The sequence below is a fragment of the Staurois parvus genome, unplaced genomic scaffold, assembly GCF_062004578.1.
Source record: "Staurois parvus isolate SC_StPar_1 unplaced genomic scaffold, SC_StPar_1.0 ptg000117l, whole genome shotgun sequence".
Lineage (NCBI taxonomy): Eukaryota > Metazoa > Chordata > Amphibia > Anura > Ranidae > Staurois > Staurois parvus.
This window is the reverse complement of record NW_028317913.1, coordinates 1,806,502-1,827,323: the sequence shown is the minus strand read 5'-3', so window position 1 is coordinate 1,827,323 and position 20,822 is coordinate 1,806,502. Positions and strand designations below refer to the sequence as shown.

The 20,822-nt window shown below is 42.2% G+C and overlaps 1 protein-coding gene across 1 annotated transcript in view; it reads left to right on the top strand.

Annotated features, from left to right (window-relative positions):
• Positions 1 to 19,206, top strand: part of LOC149467265 (uncharacterized) — a 46,304-nt gene extending 27,098 nt beyond the window's left edge. Inside the window, exons 5-8 of the mRNA XM_089672009.1 lie at positions 6,824 to 6,968; positions 10,274 to 10,422; positions 15,663 to 15,802; positions 16,933 to 19,206. Coding sequence (XP_089528135.1) covers positions 6,824 to 6,968; positions 10,274 to 10,422; positions 15,663 to 15,802; positions 16,933 to 17,054 — 556 coding nt within the window. The 3' untranslated portion in view covers positions 17,055 to 19,206. The remainder of the gene's footprint in view (positions 1 to 6,823; positions 6,969 to 10,273; positions 10,423 to 15,662; positions 15,803 to 16,932) is intronic.
• Positions 19,207 to 20,822: the final 1,616 nt, after the last annotated feature.

Here is a 20,822-nt window from a genome sequence, read left to right as displayed (position 1 = left end):
GGTCAGCGCGCCTTGTCTGCGCGCCTTCCCAGACATCCCCGCTCCGTCGCCGCACATGTTGCCGCCATTTTAGGAAAAATTTCGATTCGCGCATCCGAAGTCTGCTAATTTTCGGATTCGTTAGCTCTTCCTCACTGTACAGTGGGGCTGAGCCCACAGCATGCGATACTTCGCTTGGTGAGGGAACACCAAAGGACAGGGGCAGGTAGAGGACACGTGATTTCAGTGGGCTTGCTCCCGGGCCATGCCAACTAACGGTTGTGTCTGACGTACCCACCGACCGTTGGCTGTAGGTGTCAGAGGTGACCTGGGAAGAGGAAGACGACCGAGCCAACCAATTGATGACGGCAGGGTTGTCGGTGGAGACACGACCGCTGGATGACACCGGGAGCACTGGCCTCTGGCTGCGACTAGTGCTGCCTCGACCCCTTCCTCTGCTGCCACGTCTGCTCGCTCCTAAAACATTTCCTCCTCTGCCACTCCTCTGCATGTTGTCTGACATACTCTTTAATTCAACGATTCTGTGTCCCTGAGTAACAATTCTGTGTCCCTGAGTAACAATTCTGTGTCTGTCCCTGAGTAACAATTCTGTGTCCCTGAGTAACAATTCTGTGTCCCTCAGTAACAATTCTGTGTCCCTCAGTAACAATTCTGTGTCCCTCAGTAACAATTCTGTGTCTGTCCCTGAGTAACAATTCTGTGTCTGTCCCTGAGTAACAATTCTGTGTCTGTCCCTAAGTAACAATTCTGTGTCCCTCAGTAACAATTCTGTGTCCCTCAGTAACAATTCTGTGTCTGTCCCTGAGTAACAATTCTGTGTCCCTCAGTAACAATTCTGTGTCCCTCAGTAACAATTCTGTGTCCCTCGGTAACAATTCTGTGTCCCTGAGTAACAATTCTGTGTCTGTCCCTGAGTAACAATTCTGTGTCCCTCAGTAACAATTCTGTGTCCCTCAGTAACAATTCTGTGTCTGTCCCTGAGTAACAATTCTGTGTCTGTCCCTGAGTAACAATTCTGTGTCTGTCCCTGAGTAACAATTCTGTGTCCCTCAGTAACAATTCTGTGTCCCTCAGTAACAATTCTGTGTCTGTCCCTGAGTAACAATTCTGTGTCCCTCAGTAACAATTCTGTGTCTGTCCCTGAGTAACAATTCTGTGTCTGTCCCTGAGTAACAATTCTGTGTCCCTCAGTAACAATTCTGTGTCCCTCAGTAACAATTCTGTGTCTGTCCCTGAGTAACAATTCTGTGTCCCTAAGTAACGTTTCTGTGGCCCTAAGTAACGGTTCTGTGTCCCTCAGTAACAATTCTGTGTCTGTCCCTGAGTAACAATTCTGTGTCTGTCCCTGAGTAACAATTCTGTGTCTGTCCCTGAGTAACAATTCTGTGTCTGTCCCTCAGTAACAATTCTGTGTCTGTCCCTGAGTAACAATTCTGTGTCCCTCAGTAACAATTCTGTGTCTGTCCCTGAGTAACAATTCTGTGTCCCTAAGTAACGTTTCTGTGGCCCTAAGTAACGGTTCTGTGTCCCTCAGTAACAATTCTGTGTCCCTCAGTAACAATTCTGTGTCTGTCCCTGAGTAACAATTCTGTGTCCCTAAGTAACGTTTCTGTGGCCCTAAGTAACGGTTCTGTGTCCCTCAGTAACAATTCTGTGTCCCTCAGTAACAATTCTGTGTCTGTCCCTAAGTAACAATTCTGTGGCCCTAAGTAACATTTCTGTGGCCCTAAGTAACGTTTCTGTGGCCCTAAGTAACGTTTCTGTGTCCCTAAGTAACGTTTCTGTGGCCCTAAGTAACGGTTCTGTGTCCCTCAGTAACAATTCTGTGTCTGTCCCTGAGTAACAATTCTGTGTCTGTCCCTGAGTAACAATTCTGTGTCTGTCCCTGAGTAACAATTCTGTGTCTGTCCCTGAGTAACAATTCTGTGTCCCTCAGTAACAATTCTGTGTCCCTCAGTAACAATTCTGTGTCTGTCCCTGAGTAACAATTCTGTGTCTGTCCCTGAGTAACAATTCTGTGTCTGTCCCTGAGTAACAATTCTGTGTCCCTCAGTAACAATTCTGTGTCCCTCAGTAACAATTCTGTGTCCCTCAGTAACAATTCTGTGTCTGTCCCTGAGTAACAATTCTGTGTCTGTCCCTGAGTAACAATTCTGTGTCCCTCAGTAACAATTCTGTGTCCCTCAGTAACAATTCTGTGTCTGTCCCTGAGTAACAATTCTGTGTCCCTAAGTAACGTTTCTGTGGCCCTAAGTAACGGTTCTGTGTCCCTCAGTAACAATTCTGTGTCTGTCCCTGAGTAACAATTCTGTGTCTGTCCCTGAGTAACAATTCTGTGTCTGTCCCTGAGTAACAATTCTGTGTCCCTCAGTAACAATTCTGTGTCCCTCAGTAACAATTCTGTGTCTGTCCCTGAGTAACAATTCTGTGTCCCTAAGTAACGTTTCTGTGGCCCTAAGTAACGGTTCTGTGTCCCTCAGTAACAATTCTGTGTCCCTCAGTAACAATTCTGTGTCTGTCCCTGAGTAACAATTCTGTGTCCCTAAGTAACGTTTCTGTGGCCCTAAGTAACGGTTCTGTGTCCCTCAGTAACAATTCTGTGTCCCTCAGTAACAATTCTGTGTCTGTCCCTAAGTAACAATTCTGTGGCCCTAAGTAACATTTCTGTGGCCCTAAGTAACGTTTCTGTGGCCCTAAGTAACGTTTCTGTGGCCCTAAGTAACGATTCTGTGGCCCTAAGTAACGTTTCTGTGGCCCTAAGTAACGTTTCTGTGGCCCTAAGTAACGATTCTGTGGCCCTAAGTAACGTTTCTGTGGCCCTAAGTAACGTTTCTGTGGCCCTAAGTAACGTTTCTGTGTCCCTAAGTAACGTTTCTGTGTCCCTAACTCTCTCCCTCAATACAGCCAGGTCTGCCTCTCTTGAATGACTGGAGGCAAATGGAGAATTCTAAAATGGCCGCCATTTATAGCTCGACCATTACACAGTGCTGGCTGGCTGGCTGCTGATTGGCTAATGCGATCACATGTCATGAATGAATGCATTATGGGTCAGCGCGCCTTGTCTGCGCGCCTTCCCAGACATCCCCGCTCCGTCGCCGCACATGTTGCCGCCATTTTAGGAAAAATTTCGATTCGCGCATCCGAAGTCTGCTAATTTTCGGATTCGTTAGCTCTTCCTCACTGTACAGTGGGGCTGAGCCCACAGCATGCGATACTTCGCTTGGTGAGGGAACACCAAAGGACAGGGGCAGGTAGAGGACACGTGATTTCAGTGGGCTTGCTCCCGGGCCATGCCAACTAACGGTTGTGTCTGACGTACCCACCGACCGTTGGCTGTAGGTGTCAGAGGTGACCTGGGAAGAGGAAGACGACCGAGCCAACCAATTGATGACGGCAGGGTTGTCGGTGGAGACACGACCGCTGGATGACACCGGGAGCACTGGCCTCTGGCTGCGACTAGTGCTGCCTCGACCCCTTCCTCTGCTGCCACGTCTGCTCGCTCCTAAAACATTTCCTCCTCTGCCACTCCTCTGCATGTTGTCTGACATACTCTTTAATTCAACGATTCTGTGTCCCTGAGTAACAATTCTGTGTCCCTGAGTAACAATTCTGTGTCTGTCCCTGAGTAACAATTCTGTGTCCCTGAGTAACAATTCTGTGTCCCTCAGTAACAATTCTGTGTCCCTCAGTAACAATTCTGTGTCCCTCAGTAACAATTCTGTGTCTGTCCCTGAGTAACAATTCTGTGTCTGTCCCTGAGTAACAATTCTGTGTCTGTCCCTAAGTAACAATTCTGTGTCCCTCAGTAACAATTCTGTGTCCCTCAGTAACAATTCTGTGTCTGTCCCTGAGTAACAATTCTGTGTCCCTCAGTAACAATTCTGTGTCCCTCAGTAACAATTCTGTGTCCCTCGGTAACAATTCTGTGTCCCTGAGTAACAATTCTGTGTCTGTCCCTGAGTAACAATTCTGTGTCCCTCAGTAACAATTCTGTGTCCCTCAGTAACAATTCTGTGTCTGTCCCTGAGTAACAATTCTGTGTCTGTCCCTGAGTAACAATTCTGTGTCTGTCCCTGAGTAACAATTCTGTGTCCCTCAGTAACAATTCTGTGTCCCTCAGTAACAATTCTGTGTCTGTCCCTGAGTAACAATTCTGTGTCCCTCAGTAACAATTCTGTGTCTGTCCCTGAGTAACAATTCTGTGTCTGTCCCTGAGTAACAATTCTGTGTCCCTCAGTAACAATTCTGTGTCCCTCAGTAACAATTCTGTGTCTGTCCCTGAGTAACAATTCTGTGTCCCTAAGTAACGTTTCTGTGGCCCTAAGTAACGGTTCTGTGTCCCTCAGTAACAATTCTGTGTCTGTCCCTGAGTAACAATTCTGTGTCTGTCCCTGAGTAACAATTCTGTGTCTGTCCCTGAGTAACAATTCTGTGTCTGTCCCTCAGTAACAATTCTGTGTCTGTCCCTGAGTAACAATTCTGTGGCCCTAAGTAACATTTCTGTGGCCCTAAGTAACGTTTCTGTGGCCCTAAGTAACGTTTCTGTGGCCCTAAGTAACGATTCTGTGGCCCTAAGTAACGTTTCTGTGGCCCTAAGTAACGTTTCTGTGGCCCTAAGTAACGATTCTGTGGCCCTAAGTAACGTTTCTGTGGCCCTAAGTAACGTTTCTGTGGCCCTAAGTAACGTTTCTGTGTCCCTAAGTAACGTTTCTGTGTCCCTAACTCTCTCCCTCAATACAGCCAGGTCTGCCTCTCTTGAATGACTGGAGGCAAATGGAGAATTCTAAAATGGCCGCCATTTATAGCTCGACCATTACACAGTGCTGGCTGGCTGGCTGCTGATTGGCTAATGCGATCACATGTCATGAATGAATGCATTATGGGTCAGCGCGCCTTGTCTGCGCGCCTTCCCAGACATCCCCGCTCCGTCGCCGCACATGTTGCCGCCATTTTAGGAAAAATTTCGATTCGCGCATCCGAAGTCTGCTAATTTTCGGATTCGTCGCGAATCGAAATTTTCCTAATATTCGAAACGAATTCCACTTCGCCTAGTTCGATTCGCTCATCTCTAGCCAGAGTACTTGCCATTAAAATGAATAAACACCCAAGTGCTAAACGCTTCTAGCGATTTTTGCTGCATTTGCCAATTTTTGGCCAAAATGCTCCTCTCCTGAACGCGATTCTTCTGTGTTCAGGAGAGGGACGTTTAACTGCCCCTAAAGTCTGCTGCTGCTAAACTCTGATAAAAGCCTATATGTGCATGGACACATATGCTTTTATTGAGCTGAGTTCAGGGGCTTTGACAAAAAAACGCCAAAATCTCCTAAACACACGTTTTAGGAGCAGCAGTATGCGTGAGACCTTAGGAAGTTTAAAAACATTAGATCACTAACAGGATCAACAGGTAATAAAACTATGTTACGGGGGAAAATCAAAAAATAGAACAAAAAGAATGACAGAAGAAACTCTAGTGGTATCTTCTGTCATAAACTCTTCTCCCTGCCTGTCAGCATTAATGTACACTATACCGCACATGCGCAGCTCAAAGTAAATTTTCGGTAATCCCTCTATGTCATGATGATGTGACTCCCGTGCACATGTGCAGGAAGGAACATCATCACAGCCCAGCTAATCAAGCAGCTGAAGAGTCTGAACCCAGAAGGAAACCAAGAGAAGATAGAAGTGCCCATGACAGCAAAGACACAACACTGGAAGGGATTTTTTAGCTGGTATGTCTGCCATCAAGTGCACGTTTGTATGCAGAAGTTTAATTCTGCCTTAAGCTCAAGAGCTGAACTGATCAGTTCCTGGGCTTGTGGTCCTAAAGAGCTGTGGTCTGTATATGCACAAGAGACCACTTTACCCATATACTGTTATTGGCTACATATCAAGTTTCCTTAATCATTAGTAAAAATAATCTTACATAAACCCACGGCTTAAAATTTCAAGTCCTGAGCTACTAGCCAGGCCTTAAGAGTTACTCGCCACCAACAAACACAAACAGAGACACCTGTACACACACAGACATGTACATCACACACATACACACACAGAAACATGTACACACACATATACACACACACACATACAGATACATGTACATACACAGAAATACACACGTACAGACACATGTACATACACACAGACACATGTACATACATACACAGACACATGTACGTACATACACACAAACACATGTACATACACACACAGACACATGTACACACACACACTGTACATGTACATACACACAGACACATGTACATGCATACACAAACACACACACATATACACGTACACACACGCACACACCCTAAAAAGTTGCAGTACTTCATTGTTCACTCACAGAGCCGCAGAGTCGGGTACTGCACTCTAGGGGGAGGCAAAGAGCACAGCACACACTCCTTCCTTTGCTTTCACTGCGCTCAGCTATTGAGCAGTCTAACGGCTCCCGGTGCCAATGACAGATCTGGCCTGAGCTCCGAGCCTGCTCAGCAAGACGGCCCTGGGGGACACACTCGCCCCTACCATAATTTCCACTCGCCATTGGCGAGCAGGCGAGTGAAAATTTCAAGCCCTGATAAACCTATTTGCATAGTCACACTATTCTAGGCTGAGTAAGTACCAGTAAAACAAAAATGTGTAAAATGGGCAATCCTAGCAGAGAGGGGTTCTTTTGGGCATCAAAGGTTGTGTGCTAACAGGCTCCAGTGATATAAATCTGACCCTGCCTATAGGCTTTGTAGCAATGTTCTTACACACAAATGTCCTGAATATGAAGTGCGCATGTAATAATACAATTTTTTTCTTTTACATATTTCAGGTTCTTGATTCCTGCACTGGTCTTTCTAGGAGCCATTGTTTTAACCAACTACATTGTGCTTTTTATTTCCTACCGAGCTCTATACCTTAATGGAGACTGGTTTTTCAGGCAGCAGAGAGTGGATTTATGGCTTATTCGCATTTTTGTAAGTCACATTGATATTAATCACTTCAGGTCCAGACGCTTTCTCCCCCTTCCAGTCCAGGCCAATTTTCTGCTTTAAGCACTATCACACTTTGAGTGACAATTACTCAGTCATGCAACACTGTACCCATATGACATTTTTATCCTTTTTTTGAGACAGATAAAGTTTCTTTTGGTGATATTTGATCACCACTGGGTTTTTTATTTTTTGCTATGTAAATGAAAAAATACCAAACATTTTGAAAAAAAATCCTTTTTTCTTTTGCTTAGTTTTTGTTATAACATTTTGCAAATAAATAATTTTTCTTTATAAATTTAGGCCAATATATATTCTGCTACATTTTTGGGGTAAAAATAACCCAAATCAGTGTATATGAGTTAGCCTGTGGGAAAGCTATAGAGTCTACAAACTATGGGATATATGTTTGAAAAATTGATCAGTTGAGACCCTAAAATCCCAGACGCTAGTATGGCATATGGCAGTGATCAGAACGCTGGTATGAGGTATGGCAGTGATCAGGACATTAGCATGAGGTATGGCGGTGAACAGGACACTGGTATGGCAGTAGTCAGGATGCTGGTATTGGGTTTGGGGGTGATCAGGATGCTGGTATGGTGGTGATCGGGATGTTAGTATAGGGTATGGCCGAAACCAGAACGCTGGTATGGAGTATGGCAGTGATCAGAACGCTGGTATGGAGAATGGCAGTGATCAGAACGCTGGCATGGATAATGAAGGTAATCAGGATGCTGATATGGGGTATGGTGGTGATCAGGATGCTTGTATGGGGTTTGCGGTGATCAGGGTGCTGGTATGGTGTATGGCGGTGATCATGGCACTGGTATGGCGTATGGCAGTGATCAGGGTGCTGTTATGGCATATGGCGGTGTGATTGCCTGGACACAGCAGTAATGTGATCTGCTGTGTCAGAGTGATATAGTGATCACTGGGCTCTGGGGTGCGTGCTCTGTGAGCTGCACAGGAGCCGCCAATGCAGGCTGACATACAGGTACTCTAGCCCGCATCAGCAAAGCTTCCCATCCTCCCTCTATGTGCAAATAGGCAGACAGGAAGTGGTTAATAACGTGTATACTGTATATACCCAAAGTTCAGTTTTGAATAGTTTACAGAAGGGTTAAAACCCTTGTCTGTTTTTTTCTGCCTGTGTCCCGTTGGTAAGCTTTTCTTTAATATCTTTTTTTTTTCTCAAAAATTTTATTGAGAAAATAAGTTAAAGAAAGCAATAACATAATAACACCAATCCAGCACAATTAGTACACATGAAATTACACAAGCAAAGTTTCTATCAGTATCATGGCAATAATCAACTTACATAACCGATCTTATCTCTAAATATCACCCAAACCGTACACTCCGCTCCTCGGAAGACCTCTTACTCTCTAGCTCCCTCATCTCCTCCTCCCATGCTCATCTCCAAGACTTCTCCAGGGCGTCACCCATCCTCTGGAACTCCCTACCCCTATCTATCAGATTATGACCTACTCTACTTGCCTTTCGCCGATCACTGAAAACCTTTCTCTACAGGTAAGCCTATCCCGCCCTATTCTAATTCTGGAATCCTTTACTCTTCCAACCACTCCATCCCCCACAGTGACTACCTACTGTACCATTCACCCCGCCCTCCTAGATTGTAAGCTCCAAGGAGCAGGGCCCTCAAATCCCTCTTGTATTAAACTGTATTGTTACTGTATTGTCTCCCACTATAATGTAAAGCACTGAGCAAACCGTTGGCGCTATATAAATCCTGTATAATAATAATCAGAGGACATTTCAACAATAAAAGAAAAACTAGGACATACAGCCTCGCTCACAATAAAGGCCTACAGTATTAATAAATAAGGTCAGTAGGACTAAGACTCCGGGGTATCCAGCCAGAGGCCCCAGATCTTTTCTAATTTTCTGTGTTGGTAGATGAACATTCCAATCTGAGCATACTACCTATGCATTTAACCCGTTCAGCATGTGTAGGGAATATTTTCTTTAAATTCTTGTTGGGAAGATGAAACAGGAAGTAGAGGAAAATCTATGCAAATGAAGAGAAATTCCCCAGACAGCTGTACCCAGAACTGGTGTCCCCAGTGAAAGATTAGCCCTCTAACCGTGTTCTGGAGACAACTATAAAATTTTGGATTTCCCATTATTTTTCCTGTTATTGCTATCAAAACATCATCGATGTGATGGTGCACTTTTCGCAAGGCGTGTATTCCTTACATGGGGATTGTATAGGGACTTTCCTTTCTGTACTTTATGTGTCAGCTACAGCGATGCAATAGTTTGGGTAGTTAGACCCAGCATTCTTCCCACTGTTTCCAAATGATTCTGAAGCCAACCTATATCAAAGTCCTCCACCATACACACCATCCTATCTACATACAATAACGGAAAAGTGCAATACTTGTCCTACAGAAAACAATGCATTTGGGCTCCCAAGATAGCTGAATATGTGACAACATGGCCAGGCTCTAGTCATTGTGTCAGCAAGAGATGCTTAGGTGGACTTTTGTTCAGGCAGAATTGGCCAGATAATTATTCTAGCTAAACTCTGATCCTCTCCCTCAGCTGCTCCTTAGGATGTGCTTCTTCTCGGTGAAGATCAGCATACATTTTCTACACTATGGATAATAGATAATAAATAGATAACAGATAATACTTTATTGTCATTTTATTCATACAGCACAATTTGTCAAGGTACTCTTTACACTTCCAATAGTCATTTAAAAAAATTCTCAACACAACCACATACATACTTCCTAACACATGCCCACATAACTTTAAAAAGTAAAAATTTCACAAAAAATTCCTAAAACTCTGCAGCTAGTGGATTTATAGACAATGCAGCCCTAGGGGGAAAAAACTATAAAATTAGAATTTAGCATAAAAAGTTTGGAGCTTGTACCATTGACACTGGTTCCTTACACTCTGATCTGTTTTTCTTTGTCACTTGGCAAATTGATAATTACTTTGTTATTTTTGTTCCCTTAGGGTCCTTTCACATTAGCAGTCTGATCAGGGCTGCCTGTCTGTTTTTGCCTCAACTATGTCTTCACTCGGTGTCAGCCTTTCACTGCCCACAAATGCCTGTTATTAACTGTACACAATGTTAGGTATATTGGAAACATTTTTATTGGCTTGAATAGCTATCACAGTTTTAATTTTATTCTTCTTTCTTCATTACTAACAACTATTGAATGTTTTACTCCTGTTTTTCTGTGGGAAAAAAAGACATAAGATGTGTATAACTGATTTATCTAAAGTCTATTACAGATATTTGGTTTGATTTCTAGGCACACAATGGAATAGCTGTATATGCAACGTGGACTACAATAGCCTGTCTCTTGAATTTTGCTGTGGCCTTAACATACAATGGTGGCATTCCCAATAGTGTATCCACTACTGTATGTCTATCCATCCTGGCTTTTGAAGTGGTATTATGGTATGTAGCCTTTCTGCATTGATCATTATAGTCTATATTATATGTAGAAATGTTTAACCGTTTCAATACTGTGCAATTTTACACCTTCCTGCCCAGGCCATTTTTCAGGTTTCAGCGCTCTCACACTTTGAATGACAATTGCGCGGTCATACAACACTGTACCCAAACTAAAATTTTATCATTTTCTTCACACAACTAGAGCTTTCTTTTGGTGGTATTTAATCACCGCTGGGGTTTTTATTTTTTGCTAAATAACAAAAAAAGTCCAAAAATTTGGAAAAAAAAACACATTTTTCTTTGTTTCTGTTATAAAAGTTTACAAATAAATAATTGTTCTTCATAAATTTAGGCCGAGATGTATTCTGCTACATGTCTTTGGTGAAAATAACCCAAATTAGGATGCATTTTTTAGTTTGTAGGAAAGTTATAGAGTTCACAAACTATGGTATAGATCTGAATATTGATCAATCCTGAAGTACTGACAGCCAATCTAATTTCTTGAGGTCCAAGAATGTCAGAATAGTACAGATATCGCCAAATGACCCCTTTTTGCAGAGTAGACAGTCCGACGTACTTCATAAGAGGCATGGCGAGTTTTTTGAAGTTGTATTTTTTTGTCATAATTTTTCGGAAAATGAAAAAATTAAAAAAATTATTTTCACTATTTTTTTTTTTTACATACTGTCACCAGTGCAGTACAGCATCATCATATAACTGGCATGGCGGTGAACAGGGACACTGACTGGTGACAGTATGAAAAAAATATATATATTTTTAATTTTTTTTTTTTTTATTATTATTATATTTAATTTTTTATTACATTTTTTTTTATTTTTTTAAGATTTTTTGTCATATTTTACTATGACCAAAGTAGTACCATAGTAACATTGTACTACTTTGGGGAAGTGATCAGTATTTTTTTTTTTTTTTTTTTTTTTTTACACAATTTGCTTATAGCAAAGAATTACTTTGCTATAAGCAAGCATTTACCTGAATGAAATCGATTCATTCAGCTTTTTTTTTTTTTTTTTTTTTTTTTTTTTGTGCTTAGCTGTGATTTGGTCACAGCTAATCACATGACATGTGCATGTGATTAGCTGTGACCATTCACAGCTAGGCACTAGTATACAATGGATGGCATCATGAATGAAGCCATCCATTGTATACAACTGTCATGTGACCTGCTGTGATTGGTCACAGCAGGTCACATGGTACCAGCAACGGGAGCCGGTACTCGGAGCTGTCATCGGCCGTGTCCGAGGTGCACGGCCGGTGACAGATCGCACTGCTGCACCACTCTGCATTAGCACAAACTGCGCATGTGCGGGAGCACGCCAAATGGCATGCACCCGGAGTGCAGAGACACTTTTGAAGCCGCCAAACGGCCATTGGCCGGGCAGCTAATGGTTAAAGTGTATGTAAGCCCAAGAACAAAAATGTGATATTTGGTAGTTTAGCAGTCCTTAGATGTGGTGGCTGGATTTGGTATTCTTTTCAGACTTTTTCCTTTTTTTCACCTGGTAATTATGTGAATAACACAATTTGGGGTTGATTTGATAAAACTGGAGAGTGCAAAACCCAGCACAGTTGTGCATAGTAGCCAATCTGCTTCTAACTTCAGCTTGTTCAATTAAGCTTTGACAAAAAACCCTGGAAGGTTTCTATTCAGAACTGCACCAGATTTTGCACTCTCCTTTGGTACATGGGGGCAGAGTAATTAGTAAATGACAGAAGATGGCTTTGGAAGAAAGATAGAGTTGTTTAATATATCTGTTCAACTCACAGGAAATCTGTTCAACTCACAGGACAAGAACATTTTTGGCTAGATTACCAAGTATTTTTGTTACTTGCTGAAAATGCTCTTAGCCATAAAAAGAAAACAAATGCACCCACCGCATCTAAGAACTGGTAAATGGCAACATATTACATTTTTGTTTTTTGTATTAAGTTTGTGGCTATCAGTTATACTTGGTTGTGGCATAGTTTGTACAAAACATTTTTAGCAAACATTTGGTTCCTTCATGGCTTATTTTTGTATGTCTTTTCTTAATGTATACATATTTATTATGTTGTATAATTGTTTCATGGGTTTTGGGGGATTCATGAGTTTGACCCTTTTCCAGTCTGGCATTTAATAAGTGCTTTCCTGTCATTTTTGACAATATTTTATTGAAATGGACCTCATGGACAGCGTTAAAGAGCCATACATGGAATTTGCCACCAAATATTTCCATGGTTAGTTTGTGGCTGTTATGAGTGACTGTTACTTATAAGAGAGTACTTTCCTCTTCATTGACACCTTTCTTCCAGTATAACTGGAATATTCACTTTTTTATCAAAAATATGGCTTTTTTTTTTTTTTTACAGAAAATTGACACTGAAGAGGCAGTATACCATTTCCAGCACAGCATTTGGTTATGCAATTATTTACTATTGGACCTGAAAACAGCTCATAAATGATACAGCACACAAAAAAGATATCTAGTTTTAGGAGTGGACACTGGCAAGTTCAATCGCTTGCCACTTTTAGGCTACGTTCACACTAGCGTTGTGGCAGAGAGGCGTTTGGGAAGCGTTTTTACCGCTTCCCAAACGCCTCGGACAATTCTGCACATTGCAGCACATGGTGCTGTTGTAGTGGGGGAGCGTTAGCGACGCGTCGCGGCAAAACGGACACCTCTGGTCGAGTCAGGAGGCGTTGAAGCCTCCTATTCTAGTCTATGGTGCCGCTCTGCAAACGCCTGGCCGGCGTTTGCGGCGCAGTTGCGACGTGGTTGCGGGGCATTTGCGGAGCGGTAACACCATTTAAACTTAATTATAGGCATTTGTGGGGCGTTTTTAACGCTCGGCAAATGCCTAGCAGCCGGTAAACCGCACACGCAGCGTTTGCGGAGTGTTAAAAAACGGTCCGCAAACGCCGTACCAACGCTTGCCAAACACTATAGGGGCATTTGGCAAGTGTTGGTAAAACAGTCAAGTGTGAACGAGCCCTTACGGCAAAATTAATATTTAAAGCATGAGGAAAAAAATTATCAAATTTGTTAATATTATTTACTAATGTAGAATTCTAGGCCAATAGTTAAATTTTCAATTGAAATACATATGATCCAGCACCCCTGCTAGGCAGCACAGCCAGAGGGTGAAATGCTTTCTGTGTCACCTCTCTACCTTCAGCCTATTCATTGGACAATACAATCTGCATCAGAACTTTTGCATAATCTGGAAAGTGACCAAGGAATATGTATAGCTGAACCAGGATTTACTTTTATTATTTCGCTTTATATAGTGTGGCATAGTTGTGTGAGTCACAAGAGTGGCAGAATATAAAATCATTTGGTAGGTAAAACAGTAAATACAGTCATGGCCGAAATTGTTGGCACCCTTGATATTTTTCCTGAAAATCAAGTATTTCACACAAAAAAGGTATTGCATTAACACATGTTTTGCTATACACATGTTTATTCCCTTTGTATGTATTGGAACAAATATAAAACAGAGGCAGAAAAGCAAATATGACATAATGTCACACAAAACCCCAAAAATGGGCTGGACAAAAGTATTGGCACCCTTAACTTAATATTTGGTTGCACACCCTTTGGAAAACATAACTGAAATCAGTCGCTTCCTATAACCATCAATAAGCTTCTGACACCTCTCACCCGGAATTTTGGACCACTCTTCCTTTGCAAACAGCTCCAGGTCTCTCTTATTGGAAGGACACCTTTTCCCAACAGCAATTTTAAGATCTCTCCACAGGTGTTCAATGGGATTTAGATCTGGGCTCATTGCTGGCCACTTCAGAACTCTCCAGCGCTTCTTTGCCATCCATTTCTGAGTGCTTTTTGACGTATGTTTGGGGTCATTGTCCTGCTGGAAGACCCAGGATCTTGGACGCAAACCCAGCTTTCTGACACTGGGCCCTACAGTGCGACCCAAAATCCTTTGGTAATCCTCAGATTTCATGATGCCTTGCACACAGTCAAGGCACCCAGTGCCAGAGGCAGCAAAACAACCCCAAAACATCATTGAACCTCCACCATATTTTACCGTAGGTACTGTGTTTTGTTCTTTGTAGGCCTCATTCCGTTTTCGGTAAACAGTAGAATGATGTGCTTTACCGAAAAGCTCTATCTTGGTCTCATCTGTCCACAAGACGTTTTCCCAGAAGGCTTTTGGCTTACTCAAGTACATTTTGGCAAACTGTAGTCTTGCTTTTTTATGTCTCTGTGTCAGCAGTGGGGTCCTCCTGGGTCTCCTGCCATAGCGTTTCATTTCATTTAAATGTCGACGGATAGTTCGCGCTGACACTGATGCTCCCTGAGCCTGCAGGACAGCTTGAATGTCTTTGGAACATGTTTGGGGCTGCTTATCCACCATCCGGACTATTCTGCGTTGCAATCTTTCATCAATTTTCCTCATCCGTCCACGACCAGGGAGATTAGCTACAGTGCCATGGGTTGCAAACTTCTTGATAATGTTGCGCACTGTGGACAAAGGCAAATCTAGTTCTCTGGAGATGGACTTGTAACCTTGAGATTGTTGATATTTTGCCACAATTTTGGTTCTCAGGTCCTCAGACAGTTCTCGTCTCCTCTTTCTGTTGTCCATGCTTAGTGTGGCACAGACAGACACACAATGCAAAGGTTAAGTGAACGTCTCTCCTTTTTATCTGCTTTCAGGTGTGATTTCTATATTGCCCACACCTGTTACTTGCCCCAGGTGAGTTTACAGGAGCATCACATGCTTGTAACATTCTTATTTATCCGCAGTTGTGAAAGGGTGCCAATACTTTTGTCCAGCCCATTTTTGGAGGTTTGTGTGACATTATGTCGAATTTGCTTTCTTTCCTCCCTTTTTTTGTTTTGTCCCAATACACACAAAGGGAATAAACATGTGTATAGCAAAACATGTGTTAATGCAATACGTTTCGTGAGAAATACATGATTTCCTGGAGAAATATCAAGGGTGCCAACAATTTCGGCCATGACTGTATGTACATACAGTATTTGAACAGTATATTTTGCCAGAGTTCTTCTGATGTAACTACTTTGTTCCATAATGTTATTTTACAAAGTTATAACTTTACAAAGGTCTGTATGCTATCGCCTTACTTTACAGTGTCAAATTAGTCATACATTATACTTTAGTTATACTTTAAATCTCCCAGGACTCCTGGCAGGGAAGAGAGAATGTTTCCTATGATTTTTCATTAATACTGTCAAAACGATCTACCTTTGCAGGTTTATTTTGGAAAACTTTGTATTTGACAAATATGTTCGTTATACACTGACTGTGTATCCCGTGGTTATTGTGGCATTATCGGGATCTCTGGACAAGAACTTTCAGGAGTCCTCTCCCGATGGAAATAACATCTATATAGGTAAGTACTCTACATTCCAAATTGTGTAATATGTTCAAAAGAGTCCACAACTCTGGTATAATGGAAATATAACACGTTGGCTTACTGCCACTATACCAATCCCACGCCAGGGTTTAGGGTTCCCGTTTGCTTTGGGATGCCACAAAGGCCACAGGAGTTTAGCAAGGAGTGTCTCAGATCCCAGACAGTCCACTCTTGCTCAAAGCTGTGGACAACTCCACTCTAATCCACTCCCTTGCCAAACCAGGGAGTACTGAAATTCGTCCTCTCTTCTCGGACTGGATTAGCCCGAGACTCCTCACCCTGTATGGGTGAGACCCCTGAGTACTAAAATGTCCACTGAACACTTTCTTAATGGAACCACAACCAAAATAAGGGGGAAATATACATATACTGTATCTCCCATCCAGGACTCATCCCTGGCGTCCTGTACATTGGAAACAGTATCTATATAGGTAAGTAATGATGATACATTATATTGCAGGAAAGACTGAAGAATAACACAAAGTAGAATTCTTAGGAGTCTATATATAAAAGTTATTACACAACGTTTGCCCAGTATTCACATTTTCCAATTGAATCCAGCTCAAATGTGTTAATCTTAGGTGGAAGGTGCGCACATCTTATGTGAAAACTTTGTTAAATGGACCCTTTAATAAGGAAGTATACTAAAAGGATCAGTCAGGAATGGGCATTTGTTGGAATCTATGTCTTCACTATTAAAGTAGAACTAAAGGCTGCTACCAATGAGGTAGGATTTTTACCAAAATGTCCAAGTATGCACAACTTACCTGCACATTATAACACACTTACTAAGCAAGGGGACATCTTAAGTGTCGCAACAGATGTGATCTCTCTCTTAGATATTAGATGTTCACATGAGAACTCTGCATAACAATAAGTTACTTTCACAATGTAAGCAGAAAGGGTATATAAGGTAATAGCAACAATAGCCTAAAAATATTACTTGGTATAGAAAATTGGTTTAAATAACAAGTGCCATATTTTAGTCACTAGAAAACGGTAGGGATGCAAGGGAAAAAGAAGCAAGTCTGATAAAAGATAATTTTGCTTTCTTGTTTTACTAAATGGCTTAAAGGTGTGGTTTTTTTGTTTGTTTTCTTTTTCAGCTGTGTTGCTGGCCGTGGCTTGTGCTGTGTTCGCTATACGTCTTGTGTTAGTTATTTGGAGACATATCAGGCAGCCATTGTACACCAGAGCATCAAGCAAGACCGCATTTCCTCTGGCCTAAAAAAATGTAATATGTGATGAAGACCTGATGATAGTAACATACTGAAACAATCAGGAACCAAGATAGCACAAGCCTCCTGTATTAGCTTGTCTTAACATTCAGTTACCATCTGTAATCTGTTACCATCTGTAATGTTTGGTTTATTCTGTAGGAAAATAAAACAGTTCTCAGGACTGAGCCTAGGATCACACTAGAACGCAGTGCGGGAAACCTATGATCCGTTTGTGTTTCCTGCTCCACATTCAAATCACATTGCCATTGCAATCTTCAGTAGGTGTCAGTGCAATTTTATCTACACCCCAAATGCAGTACATTTGCCTGCACTGGATCGTATGGTACAAAATGACAATGCAATCCTGGTTGCAGTGTAGTTCCAAAACTCATGCATGCACGACTTTGGTGGAATGCGGTGTGATATGAGCCTATTCCAAATGAATGGGCTCAAATCGCACCTCACTGAGTGAGAACAGAAATGTGGTGTGGTTTGTGTGTGATTCATATGCAGTTCATAGTGTGAACCATGGGCGAATCGTTGATACAATGTCCAATATTATGTTACTTCCTATTTATTCCTATTTATTCCTTATTATGACCTCTAAAGCTGCATATACAATCTGATTGTTACATTTCCGTAAAATCTACTTTCCATTTGCCAAAACTAAGTAATATAAGGACAAGCTATTTCATTTATATTAAATTCAGAATACTTTAATAATCCCAAAGTGAAATTAAATGAGGCAGGCCCTTACAATACAAGGTCAGCTTAAAAGACCACATGCATAGCTACAAAGGGAAACTATTGTAGGGTCAATCTACACAATTCAATTTTGATTATATGATCCATCCAATTTTATTACTAACAGTGTAATTTAAGCCTCATAAAAATTAGATACAGTTGGAAGATTTTGTAGAATTCAACCAATCAAAATCTTACGGTGTATGGTCAATTTAAAATATTTCTTGAATAGTGAAGAATGACATTCCTATGAATATGGGTGCCTTATATTTATAATATAACTAACCGTAATACCAAAATTTAGTAATGAATTTAGAAGCACTTTGTGAACATTAAAGGGAAATTAACTTAGAAATGAATGTCCCTATTGTACTCCCTACCTCACCCTTCTAATCAAATATAAAGAATAATTGCAGGCTGACACTTAGTTCAGCATGTGTGCCCTGGCTGGCCATTATTTTTAATGGATGGGTCTGGCACATGTGTGCTGAGTGGATACAACAGGTTCCCACAGGATGAAATCTCTGTCCAAATACAAATGCCTACAGGACTATATTTGTTGTTACACATATGATCAGGGGGGCCAAGACATTGTGAATGAGTCTTTAACTTATGACCAGGGGCGGACTGACAATTCATGGGGCCCCTGGACAATAGGGGATCATGGGGCCCCTCTGTCCTTGTCCATACCCAAAAAGCCTATGAAAAAGCCAATGAAAGGTACCAGGGGCATCTCATGGGGCCCCCTAGTGACCCCGGGCCCTCGGGCAGTGCCCTAGTGCTCCAATGGTCAGTCCACCCCTGCTTATGACTGCTAATCCTTAAATGTACAATATGCCAGTTTGGTTTATAGCTTACTGTCTGCTATTAGAACCAGTGTTAAGTGTTCTTAAAGAGTAATTCCAGGTTTAAATATTTTACACATGCCTATATTGGTCCAGCTTGGACCAAGGTAACTATGTATAAACCATACCTGGTTGATGCCCCTGGAAGCTGGAAATCACTCAAGTAAACAACGCTATTCCATTGATCTCCAGCTGCTTCCAGGTCCCGTGTGAAGCAGCTGCCCTCCTGTCTTCAAAATGCATCAAGCCAACCTCTCAGCATGGGACCTGTAAGCAAGTGGAGAGCACCAGAATAGCGGTGTTTACTTAAGGGATTTCCAGCTTCCTGGGGCATCAGCCAGGTATGGTATATATACTGTACATAGTTACATTGGCCCAATCTAGACCAATGTAAATATGTATAAAATATCAATACCTGGAAATTCTCTTCCTCCTCTTTTCTTCTATTTTTTTTTTGGTGATCAAATTTCAATAATGAAGGATCTAATATGTAAACAATTCTAACATACTGTATATGCATACTTTATTATTTTTTTTAAAGGGAAATTAAAACTCAACTGAATTCTCATAATGTTTTGTGAATTTTGCCAGGAAATGACCTGAAATACCTGTTTCTCTGAGAAAAATGCTGAGGGTGCCCTGTGCTTGAAGAGCTGAATAACAGCCACACCTTTTAGTACAAAGGTCCTGAGGCTTCATTCATACTTGAGCGACTTGTAGCTTGAAGCTTGAAGCTCCAAAAATGCTCAAACTTAAAAAATCAACTATTCTATATAGTGCCTGTTCACATCTGATCATGCGAACAAGTGTAGAAGGAGATATTAATCCTGTCTCATGGCTGTGATCTGCTGACTGGCCTCTCCTGTGTAACCTGACACTTGCCCTGACACAGACAAAGCAGTGAGGGATTTCAGCCCCCCCTTTTCCTCTCAGACTGTAAGAGAGTGAGAGAGCCAATTACAAGAGCCATTAAAGGAACCAATGACAAGGACTCTGCCAAACAGGAAGTGCAGGTGCAAAGCATTGTGGACGATGGAGTCTTGAACCGAAACGGCCTTATAGGCTAATGTGGAGATAGAATTATAAAAGAACTACGAAAGCCATCATGCTGAGGGAGAGCAGAGTGAAGGGATCCATCTTGGAGTTTTTCTCCTGAGGAGGGGAGACTGCATGTGGCAGCAGAGAGATTGGACCTGGCAAAGAAGTGCTTTTGGGCAGTGCACTGCATGCTTGGTGATCTGCATCAGCCAAGGGAACATCCAAACTGAGAGAAGTGGCTTACAGTACAGAGGCCATCCTGACAATGTGAAGTGCTCATCCTGAGGTGACCAGAGGAACCTGTCATTTCCAGGACGATCGTTTGGGCCTTAGTCACAGGATCTGGTGAGAGGGATTTTTCCCACTGTCAGATGACAGGAACACTGCACACATACTGTATCATACCTTGCTCAAATTCACCAGGCACTGGGTTGTGTAGATGGCCCTGCTGAACAGGCACAGTATTCACTTTGCTATACAAATACTGCCACTGGATTACAATTATACTTTAAGTGTTTAAGGAGTTTAAGTGCACCAACGAAAGTGGCTAGCTGAAGACCCCAAGATTCATCCTGTTACCAAGAGACTGAAGTTACTGGTGCCATACGGGCATGCGCATGCGTATTTAGGCCTCTATATTGCATGGTGTGTGAGGGAATAGCTTTACCTTGGCTGAGACAGTTCTTGGGGTTGAGAAGCAGAGTGGCGGAGTGAACAAACTTAAGCAGCCCCTACGGGGGTATCGCTACATGTGGGGGCTCGTCCGGGATAATTTCCAATACTCTGCAATCAACTCTTAAAGATAGTGCCATGCTGGACCCAGAAGTCAGAACCTCAAAGCCAGGGACATCCTCAGAAGAATCCCCTTCTCTGCTAGTGGCTGAGTTTGGCAAACTAGTTACAGGGCTTCTCAAAAACTCAGTAGGGCCCACCAATTATGAGTATCGCAAACTACAGTTCTTCTCGGGGAAAGTTCCCACACCTTCAGGAGAAGATGACTTTTATACTTGGATGGATCAAGCCATCCAAGCGGTGGAAGAGTGGGATGTGGTTGACACGGTAAAGAGACAGAGGGTGGTAGAGAGCCTGCGGGCACCAGCTTCTGATGTAGTTCGAAACCTGAAACGGGATAAACCCACCTGCTCAGTT